Source organism: Haemaphysalis longicornis, unplaced genomic scaffold, assembly GCF_048455015.1.
Source record: "Haemaphysalis longicornis isolate Haplotype H1 unplaced genomic scaffold, Haemaphysalis longicornis Haplotype H1 scaffold_1, whole genome shotgun sequence".
NCBI classification, from domain to species: Eukaryota; Metazoa; Arthropoda; class Arachnida; order Ixodida; family Ixodidae; genus Haemaphysalis; species Haemaphysalis longicornis.
In genome coordinates, this window is record NW_027526203.1 from 385,862,229 (window position 1) to 385,884,748 (window position 22,520).

A 22,520-nucleotide genomic window follows, 5' to 3' on the forward strand; every position below is an offset into this window, starting at 1 on the left:
TCAAGCAGAACCAATATTTCGTTGTAGTCTGCCCAGTGCTTTCAAATAACTATTCTAGGCTGTAACGGACGAAACGAAAGCGAAAGCTTCCCCTTAAAGCTTCACCGCAAACAAGAGAGGCCTGCATAAGCCGCTGGCTATCAATAACTGTCGAGAAAAGCGGAAGCATATCGCCTAATCCCTCAGGCCACATATTTAATAATTCTCTTATCTGAAGCAAAGCAAGCGGACGTGTGCGCCGATACACTTGATTATCAGGCCCGTGGAGCCACCGACGGCGTGATAAAAGACCCCGAAGGTCATCAAAAAGCTTACCGAACGTTTCTGCCAAATGTTAAGCTCGTCAGGTTGACGCACGAAAAAAATAGACTGCCTTGAAATACCTAAGGTTCCTCGGTCTAAGGCAGACTGAACAAGTCAATGCTGCAGGCAGCAACAAAGCTGTGGTATTCACAGTTTGAAAGAAAAAGACCGAACATCCACGTGCACAGTGGCGTGTGCTCAGAAGCACCGCGCGCTGCTCAGGTTTAGGCTATGCATTATAAAACTGTATTTCCTAACGCGTTCGCAATGCGTCGTCTTCGATGCGAACAAAGCGCTCAATTGAAGAGTCCCCAGAGCTCTCGTTATCAATCGCGACTGAGATCTCGAAAGTACCAGCGTCTCCGAGGCCTTCTTACGCGACTGAGTAATGTCATAGTGTTTCCTTCGGGCTATTGTAGACAATTGTCTGATCGCTATCGGAGAGCCGGCTTAAGTAGCCCCGTTTTCTCTCGAAACTTCTGAGAAGCTGAAAATATAAACGACGAGTTAGTTTCCGCCTCGTGAGACTAAGAGACAGAGCCCCATTATGAAACTAGCTAAGGCGACAGAAAATGCTACGCCTTCTGCTACATAATCCGCCATAGCAATTGGCATAGGCCAGCCGCGAGATCCGCCTTTTGTTACGACATAGATATTTATGCGAGCAACAACAACTACGTGTTCCACGCTTGTCATTGCTCATTAGTACCGATTAAATATTGCTACAGTTTGTATGGACGATTGCAACTTATTCACGAATAACTGCGACTCAGGACACTGTGGTCCCACTTATTATATAATTCGTGTAATTGAATACACTGACTGATTTAGAAATTGTAGAAAACAACGACCGTTTGCTACTGGTAGTCGTCTTCGTTTTTACTCTGCGTGTCCGCAACGCGTTTCATGAATCGTACTTTAGCTACTGCCATATGAGAGGGCACTGCAGGGGAGCACTCAGGATTAGCGAGATTCAACCAAAATTCCCGCCGAAATAGTTAGTAGAGTTAAATCTGGAAATAACGAAGTTGAAAAAAGTTCGCGATTGTTCGTTACGTACACGGCTCGAGTGAATCAAGCAGAAACGAAACCAACATGCTAGACATTAGTGATGGTGAACTCACCCTTAAATGATTTATTTCATAGTGAAAAGCTGCGTGATTTGAGCCTGCTGCTTTCCGACAAACTTTATCACTACACGGGACTCCAAAGAGGCAAGGGTACTTACAACCGTATTCACAAACTTAACTTAAGCATCACTTTTGCTTTTTACACTTTTACGTGTCTTAACCTGTTTCAAGGACCAAACTTATGCTGAAAGGGCGGCTATTTCGTGAACTTGCTGCTGTTTGCCGAACTCAAAATTGTTGAGAGGCACGTGCTAGCGAGGATACTGTACCGGGAAGCGACGTTCTTATTTTTCCCCGGAAGAGGTGACATTTAACATTGCGAGCTTGCCTTGAAAAGACAAAACTTTTCGTTTTCTGGCAGCAGAACTCATCACCAACGAACCGACGCCGCAGATGGCAGTGGAGACGCGTGACTACATACCGACCGCAGTAAATCGACACGGCACTCACACTGGAACTGCACGGTAGCTTGCGGTTTGGGCGAAGTTCGCTAAATTAGGGCATTTCTCCAGCCGATTTTTTAGAAAAAGCGCAAAAAACAATGGCTCATCAGCGTTGTGAATTCGTTACATCAAGGTTAACCGTAGCAACGACTTCGCTATATAGAGGCCGGAAACACGTACATGGGTTTCAATGGGGCTGGCAATGGGGAATTGAAAAACTTCGTTAAATCCAGGGATTTGTTACAAAGCGGTTCGTTACATACAGGTTTAACTGTATACACATATGCAAGATGGCCGTGATTAGGGCGCGTCGGTTTCGTTAATTTTAAAACTTCATCGCGCACTACAAATGCTGTCGCCATCCCAGGGAGCTTTAGGGAAACATTTCCGAAACCAAATCGCAAACATAAATTTGCAGAAAAACATGTACGAGATCCGGCATGTCGTCGTCCCTAGCCGACACACCGAGACTTGTACTGTGTTACAGACGACCTGGGAGAGAGGAGGAAAGGGAGCGCCCTTTCGATATGCGACAATTCCGTTAACGCCGATCGCACGAATGAAATTATTCTGGGAAGAAAGTACTCCACATGTGCTGTACCGGACCGAATGCACCTCACTGGGTAGGAGCGGGGCGCTATAGGACTTCTTCAAAGGAAACCGGGTGCTAATTTAGAGGCGCTTTTCCGCAATATTTGAAGATATGAATGGCATGTCAGGTTTCCGAGTCATCTCGTAGCTGCCGAGTGGAAAGTGACTGGCGGAACAGCAGAGATGTAATTAGAAGCAGAGGGTTCAGTGTTTTCTGGGGCGCTTTCTGTTAACTTCGGGGGTGACAAAAAGCGCTGCTACGCAATCTACGGGCGGTCACAGAAAGAACAAGACCAAAAATTACGCCTGTTCCTGTGCCCTACTCTCCTAGTGGTCGTCTGCAGTTCACGCGGTTTACACTCTTTGTTACTACAATCCAACCGGCCCAACAAAAAGTCCTCCTAAACTACAGATGATGACAGTTTGATAGTATCACATAAAGAGACAAGATTCCTGTACAAAAAACCAATAGCTCTCACAAGGAAATATCAGTTTCTTCAGTAAAGACACAAGAAAGATCTGGCGGAAGATTACGAGAACCAATACCCCAGTAAAAAACACTGAGGCAGGTGAAGCGATAATACGACCACGTTGCCACACCATCGATTTTCTGTTTCCCGGTACAACGCTTAAGGACGTCATCTCGCTACATTTCTTTGTGTATTCACACGCACGCCTTTTTTGCGGGCACAGCAGCGCTCAAGCAGCTCCTCGGTAGTGTATGCATCGAAGCGGAACTGCTTCTTCAGTGATCCCGGATTGCGATTATATTATAAGCACAGCCCCTGCTGCCCTTACCCAACGTGCACAGAGATTTGTGCCGGCGCAGCTGCTGATACCGTTCTTAAGTTCGTAATCGCTAAGTAAACAGGCGAAGCAAGACGAAAGGGACGCACACCGGACGAAGTACTTCGCCGCGCGTGCGACCCTTTCTTAATGTGTTTCGTCAGTATTTAGTGAGCACTTAAGAACCTAACTAATGAAGTACCAACCAGTCCCCGTGTGTTGCTCCAAAGATGCTTCCACAAGCGCGCTTTATCTTGGTCATGAAATAAAGGGCGCACCCTCCCGCGGCGCAGGTGCGCGCTTTCCTCGTAACCATAGCAACGGCGCTTCGCAAAAAGGAAACCCGGCATGATCCCCTGAGGCGCGGCAATAAGCACCTGCCGCTGTAAAAGCTGAATTAAGAGAGCTAGAACAAGTGCTCTGCTTTACCACTTGTTTCATTACATATAGCGACCGCGCGCGTTTGTCTGGAAATTAAAATTTGGCATCGCAACCTGAAACGTCGCATAGCACAACTTACCAAAACCGCTCTAGATTATGCGAAGCAACTACAAAACCAAAACTGGCGCACATTTTGCGATCAACTCGCCGGCGAGCTCACGACCAAACGAGCATGGCACATTCTCCGAGGTCTCATGGGCACCACCACCTCCAAAACAGCCACCAACCAAACAGTCTCTCGACTCATTCATAACAATCCCCAACCCCCCGACAGCCTACTGGCCTTGCTACGAAACCGACTCCTCGCAACGGCTACAACACCTTCGCCGCACCCGGATTACAGGGGAACCCCGAACGAGGCCCTAGACGCTCCTTTCACCCGCACCGAACTTCCACGGGCCCTATCCAGCCTCACTCGCAACACCGCCCCGGGCCACGCAATTTGAACGAAGACCACATTGACGCCCTCCTTGAATATTACAATCAACAATGGGCCAATGGCACGCTACCCCCCCCCCCCCCCCCCCCCAATGGCGGCATGCCGACATCAGCCTACTCCCCAAGCCAAACAAGCCCGTTAACCTGGACAACCTACGCCCAATCTCTCTAACATCGTGTACCGGCAAACTACTGGAGTACCTTGTCGCACGCCGTCTAACTGCCCAACGATACAGAACAACTCCCGCACACCATGTTTGGCTTTCGGGCGCATCTATCAGCACAAGATATTCACCTGCAACTGAAAGAAGATATAATCGATAAGCTCAGCAAGACGTATCCAAGCACCATATTGACGTTGGACATTAAAGGAGCGTTCGACAACGTGTCCCACAGCGCAATTCTCGATCAACTACAAAATACAGGCTGCGGCCAGTCGCTGCGCTGCAGCCAGCTCGAAGAACAGGAAGCCCTGATTCTCCGGGCGAAGACTGCAGCCACAGCCTGCGGCCTACCGGAATAGGATGGGTGCACCCAGTGCTCCACTTTTTAACCCAACTCCCTTCCCCTCTTTTCTTAATAAACGTTTTCAACAACAACAACAACAACCTTCTCTGGTCGGTGGTGGGAATTCTTGGCTCGTCAACATAATCGAAAGAATGCTTTACATCGCTCACTGCAGTGCGGTTTTTGTTTTCCGTCACGTAATATTTACTTTGCGCACTTTCCCTTGCCGTTAACGCCGCTACACGGAAAAAGCATTTAAAGGGGCACTGAAGTGAATTTGTCAAGCTCCCGTTTTTGCTTGCACTGCGTAGATTGGCTCAAATGAACACACTTTTCGTCGTTTATCCGGTTGACAAGTCGGTAATTATTCTATAAAGCTCGAAAGAAGAAAAACTACCATGCGCGGTCTGCGGCGGCCGCGTCAACTAAACCTCAGTTACCGCGGAGGAGGCGGCAATTGCCCTCGCTCTTACCCAAACACCCACCCCTCTCATTATATTATCAGATTCGCAACCCGCCATCCGAAATTACCTCAAGGGCACCATTTCATCACTGGCCCTCCAAATTCTTCGCACTCGACCCCCTTCCGAACCCGTGACGCTGCTGTGGACCCCGGCCCACACCGGCATAGGTGGTAATGAGGCTGCCCACCACCAAGCCCGAGCTTTGACACACCGGGCAGGCGCTTCTTTTACACCTACACCCGGCGTTCCCGAGATGTCCCATTCGGTACTGCTCACATACCGGGACATCACCCAACATTACCGCCTCCTTCGCAGACAACTTCCCCCTCCCCACCCCTCCCTCACCGCCGAGGCTGCCCACATGTGGCGCCTTCTTCAGACTCACTCGTTTCCTCACCGCACTCTATTAATGCATACGCACCCTCACCTCTTTTCCTCTTCCAACTGCCCCTTGTGTGACGCACCGGACACGCTCTATCACTCGCTCTGCGAATGTCCGCGCGATCCTTTCCCACCTCTACCCTCCCCCACCCTCTGGGAACAGGCTCTGGGGTGCTCGGACCGCGACCTCCAAGAACTGGTCACCGGTCGTGCCCTCGACGTCGCGGCGGCCCTATGGGCCACCGCCACTCCCCCACCCTAAAACCAGAGTTTCAATAAAGTGGATTCTCTCTCTCTCTCTCTCTCAACTAAACGCTGTGACGACGGGAGCAGGTGCGCCGTGTTTGGACGATGCCCACAATTAGCATTCAAACAAGTTTCAGTTTCGGTTCTGTAAAACAACATGCTTGACATCCGACGTTATCTGATGGGCATTCTCGATATCTCAATAATCGTCCTACCGCGCTTCTGCCATGTTGTCGGCTGTAAAATGCGTAAGATAAGCCTCCCAGGACGGCTTGGAATCGTAGCAATCACTTGCCGAGGCCTACGCAGTGGATGAACGCCCTCCGCGTCACCGCAGATGCTCAAATGCCGTGCGCTTTTCCTTCATATTTGGAGCTTGCCTCACTCATGCCTGTATCGTAAAAAGCGTGTTCGCACCAGGCCAAGGGTCTGCTGATTCTGGCCTGTGCCCACTGCTCGCAAGCAGTCGGTGCTTGTGGCAACAGCACGACAACGAGAACTGGCTAGCGCGTCAGTGTCAGTCTGCGCGCGTTCTGCGAACTCGCTCGTGGAGCAGTGAGCGTTACAACCCAAAAATGGTGACTCAGTATAGAAAACATCGGCCGAAAACGGAAAAAATCAGCTTACAAAAAAAAACGTACCCTCGGGGATTCGAACTTGCGACTTGTAAAATATTATACCTAGCGCTCGAGACCACTCGGCCCCGGGCCAGTGCTGTCAACAGCGGAAATATAAGGTATATAATGTATAACCAGTTTACACTTGTATTTAGTTTTAGCGTTTTAAGCAGCTTAGGTGACTATCTGTTGTATAGCGCTCGTGCAGTAAGCGTCCCCCAAATTTCCACATCTCACGTCTAACAATTGTATTTCTTAAGAAAAGCACCCGCCGCGGTGGCTCAGTGGCTAAGGTGTTGCGCTGCTGAGCACGAGGTCGCGGGTTCGATTCCCGGCCGCGGCGGCCGCTTTTCTGATGGAGGCGAAAAGCAAAAACGCCCGTGTGTACGAGATTTCGGCGCACGTTAAAGATCCCCAGGTGGTCAAAATTAATCCGGAGCCCTCTACTACGGCGCGCCTCATCACCTTCGTTGCGTCGGCGCGTTAAAACCCCACAATCAATCAATCTTAAGAAAAGCGTTCGCAGATGCGTAGTCGTGCTGCTGACCGCTGTGCTTGTTCACCCAGCGCAAAAAAGTGCTTCCTGCTCCCTAGTTTTACGCTGTACGGTAAAAGTTTCCGTTGATATTGTTTCCATAGTACCTATATTGGCTTCGCTGACTTCTCCCGCCTTCAAGTAGCCTTAGATTTTCCTACTAGCGTACCAGTCAGCGAAGCGTCTCATGTGCGCTTGTGCTGCAGCGCTTGTGTGGAGCGACCTGGACTTGGAGCTTGATACAGTGTACAAACTAACAACCTAAAGAAGAAACGCACATTCGTCCATTCCCAAACGTGTCGTGGCTTAGTTTCAACTGAGCGAACGAATTGCGACGACCCGTCGCCGGCCAACGGACTAAACGCTGGGCCGACTGACTCTGCCGGAAGGTCGGTGCGCCGTGCAGTAGCGCAGTCAAGCAAACTCAGCTCCTCCTGACATCACACGAAAACGCCACAAAAAATGGGCGAGGATGCAGAGAGGAGAACAGCATTTTCGAATTAATTTTTCTACTAAATAAATTCGCGTAAACACACTCAGAGGGGTCGAAACATGGTCTGTGGACTCGGGACGACAATTTGCGCTAGTAATCCCTCAATGTTTACAAATCACTACAGTATCCATTTAAAAAGCGCAGTCATTTCTATGTGTACTCAACAAGGAAGCCCGCCTCTGCCCGTCTGCAGCACTTGGTGTGCCGCACTTTTGCCGCCGTATAAGGAAATGACATTCTTAATGGTCTCTGCGGCCATAATGTTTTCTTTTAAAACCTTTTATATCCTTAGAAGTCTATTCCTAACGTTGCACGTGTAGTGCAGCCGACCTAAAAAACCTCCGTTTAACGCGCTGTGACGGTATTTAATAAAAAACGCTGGCGTTTTCATGCTTTCTTATCACATTGTATTTACCCTAAACGTTTCCAAATGATGCATTTAAGTACAGTAGTGAAGCCTACCTTAAGGGGCTCAGTGTATGGGATATCGGCTTTCGCATTTAGCCTACAATTTCTAGCGGGGGACTTCGTGTAATTTTGTAAATGATATGTGGATTATAACACAAGGTGAAAGGCTTCAGAATATTCGCCTATATTACCTGCTGTTTTTCCCTTCTGACTATTTCAGAAGCTTGAAGTGACTCTGAATCTATGTAAATATTCTTTTATACGTGCAATACCATACCATCCAAATAAAAGTTGTAGTTCTGAATGAAACCGCCGCCAGCTAATAACAAAATGTGGGCGAAATAACGAAATGTGGAAAATAAATGTGGAATGACGCGGGTTCATTTTAGCGCGAGTTCGAGTCCCTTCCTGCTTGCCGTCACTTTGCACCATCATCTGCGAGTCTCACAAAAGTTTCAGGACACCGCCGCCGTCTTGCAAGAGTCTTTCTATGTCGACGACCTCATCACTGGCATGGACAACGTTAACCGAGCCCATCAGATATATTCGGAAGCAAGGGCTGAGGCCGGAATGGAGCTCCGCAAATGGACTTTCAACATATCTTCCCTTAGGGACTTGTTCGTAAGAGATAAGCTTAAATTTGAGAATGAAGGTAGCGATGCGACCACAATGAAAGTTCTCGGTGCGTCCTGGAACCGCACTGAGGATACACGGCTCGCAAGCACAGAAAACGTGGCCGCGTTTATCAACACCATGCCCACCACCAAGCGAACCCTGCCACAGGCATTTGCGAGAATCTACGATCCGCTAGGCTTCTTGGCGCCATTCACGGTCAGGGCAAATATTATATTTCAAGATTTATGGAAGCTGCGGTATCCATGGGACAGTTCTCTACCACGTGAGCAACTTGCCGCCTGGAACGCATGGGGCTCCTAACTAACCGAGCTGCAACAGCTTTGTTTGCCACGAAACGTGTCAGACGAGCAAGATTACCAGGAGCAGTCCACCGAAATCCACTTCTTAGCGGACGCTAGCCCGTGAGTATATGGCACAGCTGTCTACCTCCGCCGACGCTCCGCGCATGGTGACAATTTTGAGGCAAATCTTCTGATCAGCAGGGGTTGGGTGGCCCCTATCAAGGCGACGACGTTGCCTCGTCTCGAGCTCCTTGCCTGTCTCATCGCAGCACGCCTTTACGACTACCTAAAGTGAGTTCCTGGCCTATCAGCCACATGTGTGTTCTTCTGGTCGGACGCGCAGATCGCTCTGCATTAGATATTCGGAAAACATAGCCAGTGGCCACCCTTCGTCCGGAATCGTGTCGAAGAGATCCAGCGCCTGACCAAAGGATACAGCTGGGCCCACTGCACCAGCTAGGAAAATCCTGCCGACCTCAACACACGCAGGATAACTGCCGCAGGGCTGAGAACCTCAGAGCTTTGGTGGCATGGACCATCTTGGATCGCCCATCCACAAAACCTGTGGCCATCGAACCAGCCCCAGGAAGTCGCTTACCTCGTCGACCCTTCACCAGCCTTAGCGTCATCTTGTCCGGTGGGGTTTTCGCCATCGGAACCGCGATGCCAAATTTCGGATTATAGCCGCTACACCCGGCTAGTTAGAGTAACGGCCTGGATTCGACGATTCATAAATAACATTTTACAGCAGCAGCCGTCGATGACCGGGCCATGCTCACGAAGTTCAGGAAGCTGAACTGTACTGGATCCTCCAGGTACAGCAGGAAGCATTCCCCCCAAACCGGGAAGCTCTATCCAACGGACAGCTTGTGGGGAATTCTAGATTGATTCGTCTACAGCCCTTTTTGGACTCCACAGGCGTTATCCGTGTGGGCGGACGACTACAATGCTTACAGTCTCCTTTCGAAGTGCGGCATCCGGTCGTTCGGCCCGGAAAGCACGATTTATCGCGGCTGCTTATTCTGGCAACCCACGAGCGCCTGTTTCACGCTGGAACAGAAGCCACGCTCACGGAGATCCGCCAGAGGTATCGGCTCATTAGAGGACGCCAGACTGTGAAGAAAGCCCTCCGCTAGTGCTTGCCGTGCCGAAGACTCAGGCTGTCATCTGAAACAACGCTGAAACAGCTCCGATGGCACCATTACCACGTGACCGTATAACGGAAACAAGCCCATTCCCCGTTGTGGGCGTCGACTTAAGCGGTCCTCTGTACTGCCGTACGATCCATCCCAAGTCAAAGCATACGTCACTGTATTCTCGTGCGGCGTCACGCGAGCCCTGTATACTATACAACTGGAATTGACGATGGGAATGACAGCGTCCAGTTCCTTGCTCGCCTTCAGGCGCTTCATTTCTCGCCGCGGAATACCTGCCACAGTATACTCCGACAACGCCCCCGCTTTTAAACACAGTGCGAAGTCTCTCCATCCCCTCACCGACGCCACCCTCCAAGATTTCTGCAGCGGGCAGCGCATTGTTCGGACATTCAACGTAGAGAAGGCACCGTGGTGGGGCGGTTGGTGAGAATGAGTGATTCGGATCACAAAGGAGACGCTGAGACGTACCCTAGGACGCCGCTCCCTTACAGCTGAACAACTAGCGACCCTGTTGTGCGAAGTGTAGGCGGTTATAAACAGCCGGCCCTTGACGCACCTGTCCACGGATGCCGACGGACCTCATCCCATAACACCGGCTCACTTCTGGCTCGGCAAGCCGAACACGTGTGTACCCCAGAGCTTCGGGCCATTCGAGCCATCGTCACCAAGCTCCGAGTTGAGACGCCACTGGAGGCACCGACAGACGTTCACAAAGCACCTATGGCAAAGATGGCGGAAGGAATACCTGCTGCTTCTGCGGTCCGCTCACGAAGCGCCCTCACATCCACCACGCCGACTCTCAATCGGAGACGGGGTTGTAATCCACGACGGGGGATACACCCCAACGTTCTGGAGACTCGGCCGTGTGGTCAAATTGCTACTGCGTAATTGGCTTGGTACAGCATATAATTGGTACAGCTTTTCTTCGTTCTAATTTCCATGTAGTTTTTATTCCGCTGCATTTTAAAGCGGCTATCGAATGTTTTCAGTTCTGCGTCTGAAAAGAAGCGTGCTAAAGGCAGCGATGCTCAGTGAGTGACGATATATAGAGCAACGAGGCATGCGCAGAGTATAAAGTATACTTGAAAGAGGGAACAACCTTTTTAGCCCACCTGCGGTGCATCGAGCCGAATTATTTGGCTCTGACATATCCAGCGTGCGCCTCAAACGAATTAACTCGTTTATTAATCATGTTTTAACAGCGTTTATGATAATAAAGATGTGTTTTAGAGAACGTTCAATGCGTGTCTACGAAGGCGTTGCAGTCGCACTAAATAGTTGCAGTTAGCGTGTAATTAAGACGAAACGCTTCCTGACTAGCAGAGAAATGCAATTATGGTACGAGTTGTGAGGACTCCACGTAATGTTGCTTCGAACAGCGTACAGCCCAGAAATCCTGTTAGAAAATGTCCACATGTGTACAGCGCCACTCAGCAGAAAGCTGCCACAAAGTGCATTCGTTAGCGCACCATTCATAGCATCTCTGCCGCAATGGAAGTCATGAAAGACGGCTAATGACGCGGCGCTGCACCGTTGCACACGTGCCCACAGACAGAACCACCGGCAAAATATTCGGCAGCTCGTTCTCCTCTAAAGAAATCGCGCACAAAATGATATATTTACAGCAGCGCCCAAAGTCTCTCAAAAAACACGCCCTTAATTGAGGAAAATCTGATAAAGCTTCAGGTAAGCGCGAAAGTTTCTTTCGTATGGGGGGATAACAACCGTCCCATGTACACCATCCAGGACATACGTCGTTAACGTATACCTGCTGCCATTCACGTTAACGTAGTCGCTGACATAGTTTAAAAGATTTTTTTTTTTTTCATAGAATAGAACATTTCAGCGCCTCAGAGGCAAAGGGCGCAGAAACTTTGTTTGCTAGAACCTGCCTCGCCAATACTTACAATCGATCGCTGTTTGTGTGTGACCAGCTCTACCTTTTCACTGATCCTGCGTTGTTCGCACCAGCCCGACTCCTGGCGCTTTCAGAGCTTATTGAGCCGTGTCAGGTGACTGTCCGTAGAGGCTTCGGTGGAAACACACCGAAGCCTACTTTGTGCACATTAGCGCTAAGGCTGTCAATCTTTTATGTCTATGTGCGTGTGTGTGCATGCGTGCGCGCGTGCATGTGTGCGTGCGTGCGTGCGCGTTTTTTCTTCTCCCCTCCATCGGTACGTCCTCCCGCCAAGAAACAGTCCTCCCGACTGCCAATGCCACCCGTCCCTCTCTTAAAAGAACGCTACCAACGAGCAGACGAAACTCGTACGGCAAAACCAGCGGTATTATAAGTGTGCAAAATGTATTGTTCATACGAGCACTCTTTTTCGTCATGAGTAGCCGAAATTGAAGTCAATATTGCAACTGAATATCGTATGGTCGTCTATATCCGCAACGAATTCCGCTGGCAGAATACTCGCGTACTTCCTGCTTCGCTGCTTTGGAAAGCAAGATTTACGATCAAACGAGCGAGATATAGCTGCTGTAAAACTGCGAAGCCAAGCCTTTTGAAAAGAGAAAGAAGTAATATTGCAAAAGAGTCTGGTGTCGGCCTGTCGGTACATACTTATTCATTAAGCTGTTGCTAGTCCCAGCGTGTGTGTTGTCCTACTCTCTCCTCGTGTACGCGTCTTCAAGGCTGGGTTCCACCGTTCTTCGAAGTAATAATGTTGCAGCTGTTTGGACTTCATCTACCATACGAGGGAGCGGCGCGCATAGACGAGGCGCTAGGATGACCTCGATGCGCCATGACGACAAAGAACGAACTTGTTTAATTTGAACGGACTTGCCTTTGGTAACTCACTAAACTCTTCCCGGTCCCAAAAGGCGTAGTTTTTTAACAGGAAAATCCAGAGAAGTTTTCACTCACGCGCAAGACTTGGAATAGCGGAGCTGTTGGAGGTGAGCATTGCCGGACACATAGTTAAGTTTCAGTATCATTGTTTATTTGCATAGTTGCAGCGCTAGTAATCGTCGTCATATGCATCGAAGAGGTCGTCGTATTATTCGCGATGAGTGGCGGATAAGTCCTCCTAAGCATGGCAGACTTCCACCAGCTCTTCGTCATCGACTCGAGGCAGCGGTGGCGGGATCTGCAAGTCGCCTCGGGACGGAGTGGCACACTCGTAGCCATGTTCTACAATTATCCATAATCTCTTCTAGAGAATGCGGCAGCCGCAATGACCTCTCGCAAGCAAGGTGTCTTTTAGGCATGGCCGCGCGCTAAGGCTCTTCTACGGTAACGTGCACATGCGCACGACGACACGAGGACGAACCAACGAAGGGCGTACGATATGACGTGTCTTTCTCGTTCCGAGCAAGTGGTGTCACGATTGCGGCGAACGCTGGAGCGTGTTTTTTTTTTTTTTTTTTTGGCTAATCTTGGCCAACCTACCTAAGTGGGTATGCGCTGGGAAGATTTTTTTTCCAACGGGGGAATTACGGACAGTAACAACAAGTTCGCTGTTAAAAACGTAACAAAATATATTGGAAAATTTTGAATTACGCGCTACCAGACGTGAGCCGTGATGTAATTTGAAAAATACTCAGAACAGAGCTTCAGTGTGTTGCTGACCACGTTAGCATTAAAGCATATGATCAAACGAAACTAGGTGCATCACTAAAATCTGGCAGCCACTTTTCTTGGCATGCTTGTGTCGGTGGCCGCCAATCACATAAACGAGTCCCTGTAGCATCATGAAGACTGGGAGAGAAAGGGGTCGGGGAGTCGCCATTGTTTCATCTGTTTCCCTTAAATTGGAAATTATTTGTTGGAAGTTTGCGACAAAATGGTATCATTGTTATTGGGTCAAATCCACCTTTTTCATGAAGCAAACTTCCGTTTTGTCTTCATCGTCTTTAAACAGCAAGAAATTAATAGAGGCACGAAAGGAGCGCTCAAAAGGGCGAAGAGGTTAGCAAGTTCAGTGGAATAAGGTGAATTTAATTTTTACGCCCAAACAGTCACCTAAATCTATTTATATCGTTTTTCTGAGTTTTAAAAGAAAATAGGCACATCATACGCATCGGCAGTTAAAGGGACACTAAAACGGGGAAACAGGTTGGCCTGCATCAATAGATTATGGTGCCATCATAATATTAACCCCAAAAATTGGTGCCAGCACCCCTCTAAACCGGCTCGAAGGCGGTAATAGCGGCATCTGTCACGACGCCACTGCACCTGTTGTCTTTCTTGTTCTTGTAGGAAACGCCTTATTAAAATTCATTTATCTTAAAGGCGTTTTCTCTTAGCATTTCGGATTCGGAAAGTCTGTTGTTTCGTGGAAGTATCGAGTCACTTTCAAGGTCTATAGCCCAACACCCGGCGTTCGTCTATTGTAACAACGCGGGTATCATTCCCGCGGCCTTAAAAAAGATGACATAATAGTTATAAAAAACTCGTTCTCCTGCTCTCTCTTACTCTCCCTTGTCCATCCCTAGCCACGCCTGTCCCCGTGGCCTAATGGGTTAAACACTGGGCTCTTAAAGGAGCCACGAAGACAAACGACAAGTCAGGTTTATTAGAAAGACTGCTTAGTCCCAATAACAATGATACCAATATCATCGCAATCTTCGAACAAATAACGGAAATATGAAAGAAAACGTGTGAAGCAGTCGCGACCCCCTAGCCAATTTCCCGCGACTTTTCTATGACGTCACGGAACCTCATTTTTGCGATTGGCGGCCGCCTAACTGGCCTGTCTCAACGACACATGACTGGACGTCTGTAATGGGGCCTCCAGTTCCATTTGACCGCATCACTTGAATGCTAACGTGCAGTTAACGCACTGAAAATTATGTTTTATTGTTGGCCCGTATGGCGTCATTCTTGCTCATAACACGCCACTGTGCCACAAAATTTGAAAGTTTTTAAATACTTCTTGCCTTTTTTTCGTTAAAAAAACATCTTTTGTGGCTGTAATGAAGCTGAGTGAGATACTGAATCCTAGTTCTCTCAAATTAAACGAAGTTGTATTTTCTCTTAATGGCTCCTTTAAGCACGGGATTTTCCGTCCGGTATTCACCACTACCGAATCAATTTTAATGCTAACAGATTAACGCAAATCCTAAACATGCGCGCACTGGCGCAGCGATGGTGCTAGGGGTTTTTCGCATCCATAAAAACGGCGACTGAAATTTGTGTTAATCCCCCGGAAAACACAGTGTTACTAGCCAAGGAATGCTGCGGATTAAAACATGCTAAATCTGTTTTCAGCTGCGTCAACGTTTTGTATTGCATCACAGGGACGGTACGCTCTTACAAACCAAGTAAAAGGGGAGGCTTCATACAGCTGCTACAGTTTTTTTATTCATAGTAGAGCTGTTTAAGCTTCAGCTTGTCTAGGTGGCGTTCGCAAAAAAAAAATGTTAAGAAAGAACACCGACCGCACCGTGAGCGCGCACCTTGTGAGGAGCGCCCGGCGAAGGTCGTCCAACTCGACCTTCGAGATCACTCTGTCCAGTGGTCATGGCGTTATCTCTCGCGTGCTCTGCTCCTCCCCAGTTCACGTGCGTTCGTGCCTCAAGTAAGAAGCGCAGAAAAGCTCGCGCTACAGACGCCGAGTTCGCTAAGCCGGTTGCCGCCGGTTCTAGCCCGTGCTAACACGGTTCACTTTGGGAGAGATGTGAAAGCCTGCGGACAAAACAATCCCTGCCTGCCAGTCATGCAGAACTTCCAGGGGTAAGTTCTGAAATCCATGTGTGCTGCAACAGCTAGGTCTCCGACGAAGGGAGAGGGGCCGCCAGCTCTGCCGTTTCTCCACCCTAGCACCATAGTGCAAGCTGCACTAATTTTTTTTTTTGTCATAAAGAAAGTCGCTGTGAGATTTAAAAAAAATACCTACTCGTCATATTCGCGCCTAAAAGAGATGCAATGTGAGCTACGGTGCGGCCCCCCTCACACGCAACTGCTGGAATATCGTTATTGCACTATGCTCTACACATCAATGGACACGGAGGGAGTCCTTTCGGGCGAACAATATGAGGGTGCTTTTAGAGAAACCGTTACGAGTAACGCAAACGGCAAATGCAGGAGCAAAGCAGAACCACGCGCATAACCAACAATGCGAAGAGCCTCGCATTTCTCTGTGCTGTTTCGTAAACGACGACCCATCGCTACGCGAACACTTTCCAGGTGGGCGGCGCGTTGAGAAGGTGTTTCAATAGCAGAACGCATCCGTATTATTCGTGCCTTGCGGCGTATTGTGTCGCCATTTACTGCATAAGTTCCGAGGTTGAGGCACGCTGCATTCTGTTGTGGCGCCTCTTTTCTCCGCAACCATTTTTGCGTGTCTGCTATCCGGACGCCACAGACGCCAAGTACTTCAGGGTCACCTGGGATGCCCACACAGTGACGAAGCAGGTTTGCCGTCCTCTCATAAAATGACAAATACAGGAATATCTGCCGTGAATGTCGCGAAGCGTCCATAAGAAAGGCGTTTGCCATTATAAAGCAGAAAAGAAAAGCTTTGCACAAACAAGAACAATATCAAGAAATTCTAGCAACGAATGGGCATAACGTTTTTTTTTGTGTGCCCATTGTTCGTCCAAATTGCACACACCGGCAGAGAAAAACGAAACTCCGAAGGAGTTAGTCGGAACTTAGTGTCTTCTGTGTTTATCTCTCTCTCTCTCTGAGCCCAGTCTTTGGTTTGAGCTGTTTTTTCTTCATAAGAGCTCCATTATGCACCAATTAGACCAACAGATTCGCTTGAATACAAAGACGATAACTTGATCGACTGTGGGGTTTACCGCGCCGACGCTTCACAGGTGATGAGGCGCGCCGTAGTGGAGGGCTCCAGATTAATTTTGACCACCTAGGGATCTTTAACGAGCACTAAAATCTCGAACACACGGCCATTTTTGCTTTTTGCCTCCATAAGAAAAGCAAAGGTCGATAACTTGATGCGCCATGCATAGCAGAAGCGTACCCAGTTAAGGCAATTAATTCTGCGCCCTAATATATTACGAAATGGGCGCAGAATGCAAATAGGCGCAGAATACTAATTTCGCCAAAATATGCTCAGTGAATTAATTCTACGGAGACTGAAATTTAGGCTTTGAGGGTAATTATCAGTTTTGAAAAGAGATAAAAATGGGGTGAAAGGTCGCGGACGATAAAGCAGGTGGAACCATGCATGGCCAATCAGTGACTGTCGCTATGCCACTAGCAAGCAGAACACCAAGCGTGCTTGATAGCCCCAAGTAAAAGCACCACACGAGAGAGTTTATTGGCAGCCCATTCCAGCATGTCAAGCTGTCATTCGTTGACAACTTCATTAAAAAATCGCTGCCCGTCGTGTCATTCACTTTCTTAAGGCGCATAGGGCTGCGATTAGCCGCATACAGCACTTAAAAAGGAATTGGGTGGGAATTTCCCTGAAATTGTTGCTTTTCTGGCGGTTTTATGCGTCAAAACTCCACCTCAGGGCTATGGGCTAACCGTAGTGGAGATATACAAATTAATTTAGACTGTCTAGGGACCTTTGTGGTGCGTCGAAATCTTGACAGACGAGCTTGAAAAAAGAGCTCTCACGAGAAAAACAACTACAGGAACCGAAATCGAACCCGCGCCCTTGGAATCAGCACCACACCTCAGATAGTGCGTCTCTCAGGCGGGTAAAACTTTTTGTTGTTGTTGTTGGCTGTGCAAATAAATACTTTCGAATACAATGTCCACTTTACCACGTGTTTGAAGCGTTACTTGTCGTTAAAAGCTCTCTCCGATGAAGACCGCGCGTTCTTCGGAGTCGTGACGGAGAGCGCCACCTACCCGCCCAGCAGGTGCCGACCCCGAGTTACGCCTCATGGTCGACTACCTCGAAGGACGCAGTGTCGCCGTGCCTAGGGCCTGCAAACGCAACCAGCATTCAGCCTAAAAAATTCTGTCCTCCTGAAGAAAAATTTCAACCCCGGAACGAGAATGAATTATCTTCTTGTCATCTCTGCAGACCTTCGTGACGAAATTATGGAAGCGTGTCCCGACGGCCCGTCTTCCGCACATCTCTGCACAGCACACACTATTGGAAAAATCAGACGAAGTACTATTGGCTCGGCCTTACATCCGTTGTCGGTCGCGACTTCCAGCAGCTGCCGCCGCCTGCCAGCAACGAAAAACGCCGCCGACGAGGCCCGCCGGATTTCTGCAACCAATCGCCGTCTTATCGAGGCCCTACCAACAGATCGGAATGGACCTTCTGGGCTCTTTCCCGTATTCTGGAGGTCGTGAGTTTGGATCCCAACCTGCGGGCATGTTTCTCGGCACTTTCTTTCTACTTTAAAAATCTATATCTGTTTCCAGAAGAATAAATGACCTATACCCCTATTTCTGTATGTCTGTCTGTCTGTATATATATCTATCTATCTATCTCTCTCTCTCTATATATATATATATACAAAAATACCACCGGGCATTTTTTCTCCACTTTCTTTCTTTCTTTCCAAATTCTTTATCTGTTTCAATGATCTACCACATCCTCCCCGTTTCTTTCCGAGGTTTTCTTGACTGCCCACTGTTATTTCTGTCTGATACATATATATATATATATATATATATATATATATATATATATATATATATATATATATATATATATATATATATATATATAAAATGAGTGAAAAGTCAGACGTCGGAAGCACGGGAACAAAAACAAGGACGTTTACATACGTAAGGGAACTTGGCGTCATCAGGGTATAACCCCCTTTCGAAACATCTTTCTTTCTCCCTCTGCCCCGTTTGCCGTGAAGGTATATGAGAAATGTTATCTAAGTCTGTATGGCAGTAATATGATCTAAATCTCTAACCTTACTCTGATGAAGATGTCTTATGTGTGACTTTTCAACTTTTCGTTGAAAATAACCGGTAAAATAACCGGTAAAACGGCCTCCATTTTCCTCTTTCTTGCACATCTCGTGTGCAAGGAAGAAATTTCGCTCGATTGCGCAATTGTGCTGTTGACAAGCCCATGCACACAACAATAAGATCTTGCCGAATGGAGACGTCGAGCATAAGATTTCGGTGATAAGTTTGGTCTGCGAAGGGGCATCACACAATGAAAGCATGAAGTTCTGCACTGCGCAGTGCCAGTGCGCTAACCACATTTTGAAAAATAAAAACGATGCACATTGCTGCCATGCGCTCAGTTGGCTATGTTGTAAGAATGAAATGGTCACTCGAATGCATTGCAGTGAAGCTGAACTACAGGATTGCCTTAGAGGTTAAAGGGACTGTTCCATTGCGGGTAACAGCACGAAAACTAACTAGCCCAGCTTACAACACTCCTGCAGTTAAAGGGACCCTACAACCCTTTCGATAAGCGCTTTCACTCTTTCCTTCGCGTCTGGAACCACTGCGAAAGCTTTAGTTACCGCCAGCACGGAGAGGCACTGCGTGATTTGCTCGTCGCAGCCTTCCATTTCTGCTTTGCTTTTGTTGCTTTTTTTTAAAGTTGCTATCGAAAAGCGTTCATTGCTGCAACTGAAGGAAAACCGGCCAACAGCCGCTACATGGCCTTAGTGACGTAATTCGAGCCGTCCCAGAACGTCAAGACCGGGAAAGAGAGAAAAATATTTTGAGCAAGTTTACAAGTTATCTGATGGGCATAGAGCAGTAATTTCTGGCTGAGGTACTTTGCGACCCCCTAATCTAAGTATTGGGTGTGTTGGGTGACTAAGTTTTGCGGGCATTTAAGATTTCGAAAAACGTTGAAATAGGTGTTGCAGGGTTCCTTTAAAGAGAAAAAAATGCCGAATCAAATGAAACCCCTTTATATCGGCTTTAAAGCAAATAGAAACAGATAGAAAATGCCGCGAACAAGTCTGATTTTAGGAGAATAGTTAGCTGTTTTGCGTCGCTTTCCATTCCTCCTGTCCGCGGTACGCTGCTTATCTCGCGGGCAAGAGAAATACAAAATGAACAAGCTTGAGTAGTGATCAGTGAAGGTGTTAACAAGACTTACGGGTCCGGTGCAAGGTTCTGCCTTTTGCGGTTAACCTGGTGAGGCTTGGGCTCAGAAACCATGTTAACGTCTGCAAAAAGAAAAAGCAAGAAAGGAGGAGTTGGGAACAAAAAGAAGAGAAAAAAGAAAAAAGAAAGAACGCCGTCGGCAAACACTGTGAGTCACTCTCTGACAAAAAAAAAAGGTTTAAAAAAGTGTGCCAGGAGAACACGATGCAAAAAACAGTGCAGCTGTGGGGCGTTGTGATTTTGCAAGAGTAAAAAAAAAGAGGAAAAAGTGGAAAGGACATTATTTTGGGGAGGATTGGGGCAACGCCTGAAAGACGTCGGGAGAAGCGCGTTGGAAGCGAGGAGAAAAAGACGCGATGAGAAAAAGGTCTCACGTGAAAGAGCTGGAAGAAGAATAAGAATAAAAAAGGAGGAGGATCAGGGATGGGGAAAGAAGGAAGAGAAGGGAAAAATTGAATGGGGGAATGAGTACACAGGCAGAGTGCGTGAAACAATAATTACCAGCTATAATCCCTCGTCCAGAGGTGAGGCTATGCTCCTGCTTTCAGTTACACGCGACAAGAGCAAACAGTAATAACGACAGCGCTTTGCGACAGCTTGTGAAGCCTTTAGAGGTGCGGGGGGAGGGGGGGGGTACTCAACGAGGAACATTACACAACCAGGAACGATCTGCGGACATCACAAAGGAAGCGCCAGCACAAGACATGCACAGGCAGAATGAGGGGGAACAAGAATATGCATGCAGCCTTCATGTTTTGCTGGCTGGAAATGGCGCGAAAACAGGCGTTATTAAATATAAAGACTGCCAACTACGCCGCGTTTCAAAGTTAATGAAGATGGCGTTTTACGAGAGAGCCAAAGAAACCTGCCTTTGCTTGTCGGCTTTATTTGGCTGAGGGCCAGCCCTTACGCCCTGGTTTCTGCCGGGCGTTCCTTTAATTTTATGTCGTTCTCCAACACATTTCTCTTGGCGCCAGCTTCAAAGCACCGCATTTTTTTGTTTGAATAAATGAGATTCAAAATACTGAACGGGTTATTGTTTGATTTTGGAATTTCGACGAAGGTGAGAGTGCTTGTTTGTCTTGTAGTGGAACGCGACGTAACTAACTTGCGCTGCATTTAGCGGCTGCAGCTGGGTGGCAGGGGATTTAAGGAGCGGAGGCTCCCTGCCTTCTTCAATTTTCCCCATAGACAAAGGGCGGTGACAAGGAGCGCCAGTTCCTGCATATTTTACCATCCAGCTTCGAGACCCCCAGACGGGAAATAAATCACTTGGGCGTGGGGATTACTGCATCTCCTCTTTCCCCCGCCCTCGGTTCGAGGCTCAGCAGCCGGGACACGGTACGTGCATGGGCTAAGCACGAGTAAAAAACATGGAGCGTTACGTGGCGTTGAACACAATTAACGGAGTCAGAAGACCGCAGTGCAGCCGGCGCATGGTGATATAACGCTGGAGCGTCGAAGTTGAAAAGATTCTTGGATAGTTATGAACCTTTTTTCTATTATTATGACTCAACAGCACAGCTAAGCAGTACGCACACACATATACATACATACATACATACATACATACATACATACATACATACATACATACATACATACATACATACATACATACATACATACATACATACATACATACATACATACATACATACGTACATACGTACATACTGGAGAAAAATTATCCCCGTTTGTGCTTTACTCCCAGAGTCTCGTGGAGAAATATCTGTCAAACTGCTTTGTTTTTCGTTCATACCTTTGACAACGTCACTTATTACGCGGCAATGATGTACGAATAATTTTCTTATGCTTTCCTTACTGTTATAGACATGATGTTCTGTGTGACTTTCGTTGACAGTTGTATTGCGGAATCAAGAACTCATCGGAGTTAAGGCGCTACAACCTAAGTACTTCCGAGCGTTACTTAATTAACGAAAACCAGTCGTGGGTCTAATGATGAACCGCACTGGACACCGCGTATTAGCCACGTCTTTAAAATGCGACATTCCCGTCAGACTCGGTTCTGAGGCTGCCCGAAATCCCGCGCTGCACTGTATTTAATGTACGGCACCGCAAATTGGCTGAGCTCAGACTTCCTGTCCAGTTGCAGCCCGAGTTAAACGCCACTCACGAACCCATAACCATGACCGCTTCACGCACGCGATAACTGGGCCAGTCCCTCGGCTACTACCGCTTCCGCCCAGGCCCAAAATTTCCGGAAATATCCGCCCTATACACACAGTCATCCGGGCGTGCATCCGGACAAAAAAAGGCCACCGACGCACAGAGTCGGCGCCCTGGAGGCGGGAGCACGCGCCGATACCAACTTCTCTATTCCATCCTTCTAAGGAACGACCCTGTGTGGGCTTTCCGAACACTAGACGCATCCAGTTGGGCCTTTTTTTTGTTGTCTGTTTCCTTTTGTTTTTTGCTCCCAGCGTCCGTTGCGGAACCTGGCGTGTCCAGTGGCTTACCCGAACGCTCTATCTCGCTCTCCGCTTCTGTGGATGTTTTGCTGCTGTGTGTCATGAAAATGCAACCTCAAGCGATCTTGACCGAGCTGTGGCAAGGAAGAGATCTCGCGGGCTTCGGCAGACACGCGAGGAAGCGCACGGAGGAAATATAAATGGACGCCGTTCCGGATAAAAAGGCGTGCGAGAGAAAAAGGGGGCCTCGGAGATAAGCCCAGA

General features: G+C 48.1%; 1 protein-coding gene across 2 annotated transcripts in view; it reads right to left on the minus strand.

Annotated features, from left to right (window-relative positions):
• LOC144155235 (uncharacterized) overlaps positions 1 to 22,520 on the minus strand; it is a 301,417-nt gene that overhangs the window by 53,961 nt on the left and 224,936 nt on the right. For both annotated transcript variants that reach the window (XM_077686560.1, XM_077686561.1), the window contains exon 3: positions 19,817 to 19,886. In XM_077686560.1, coding sequence (XP_077542686.1) covers positions 19,817 to 19,886 — 70 coding nt within the window. The remainder of the gene's footprint in view (positions 1 to 19,816; positions 19,887 to 22,520) is intronic.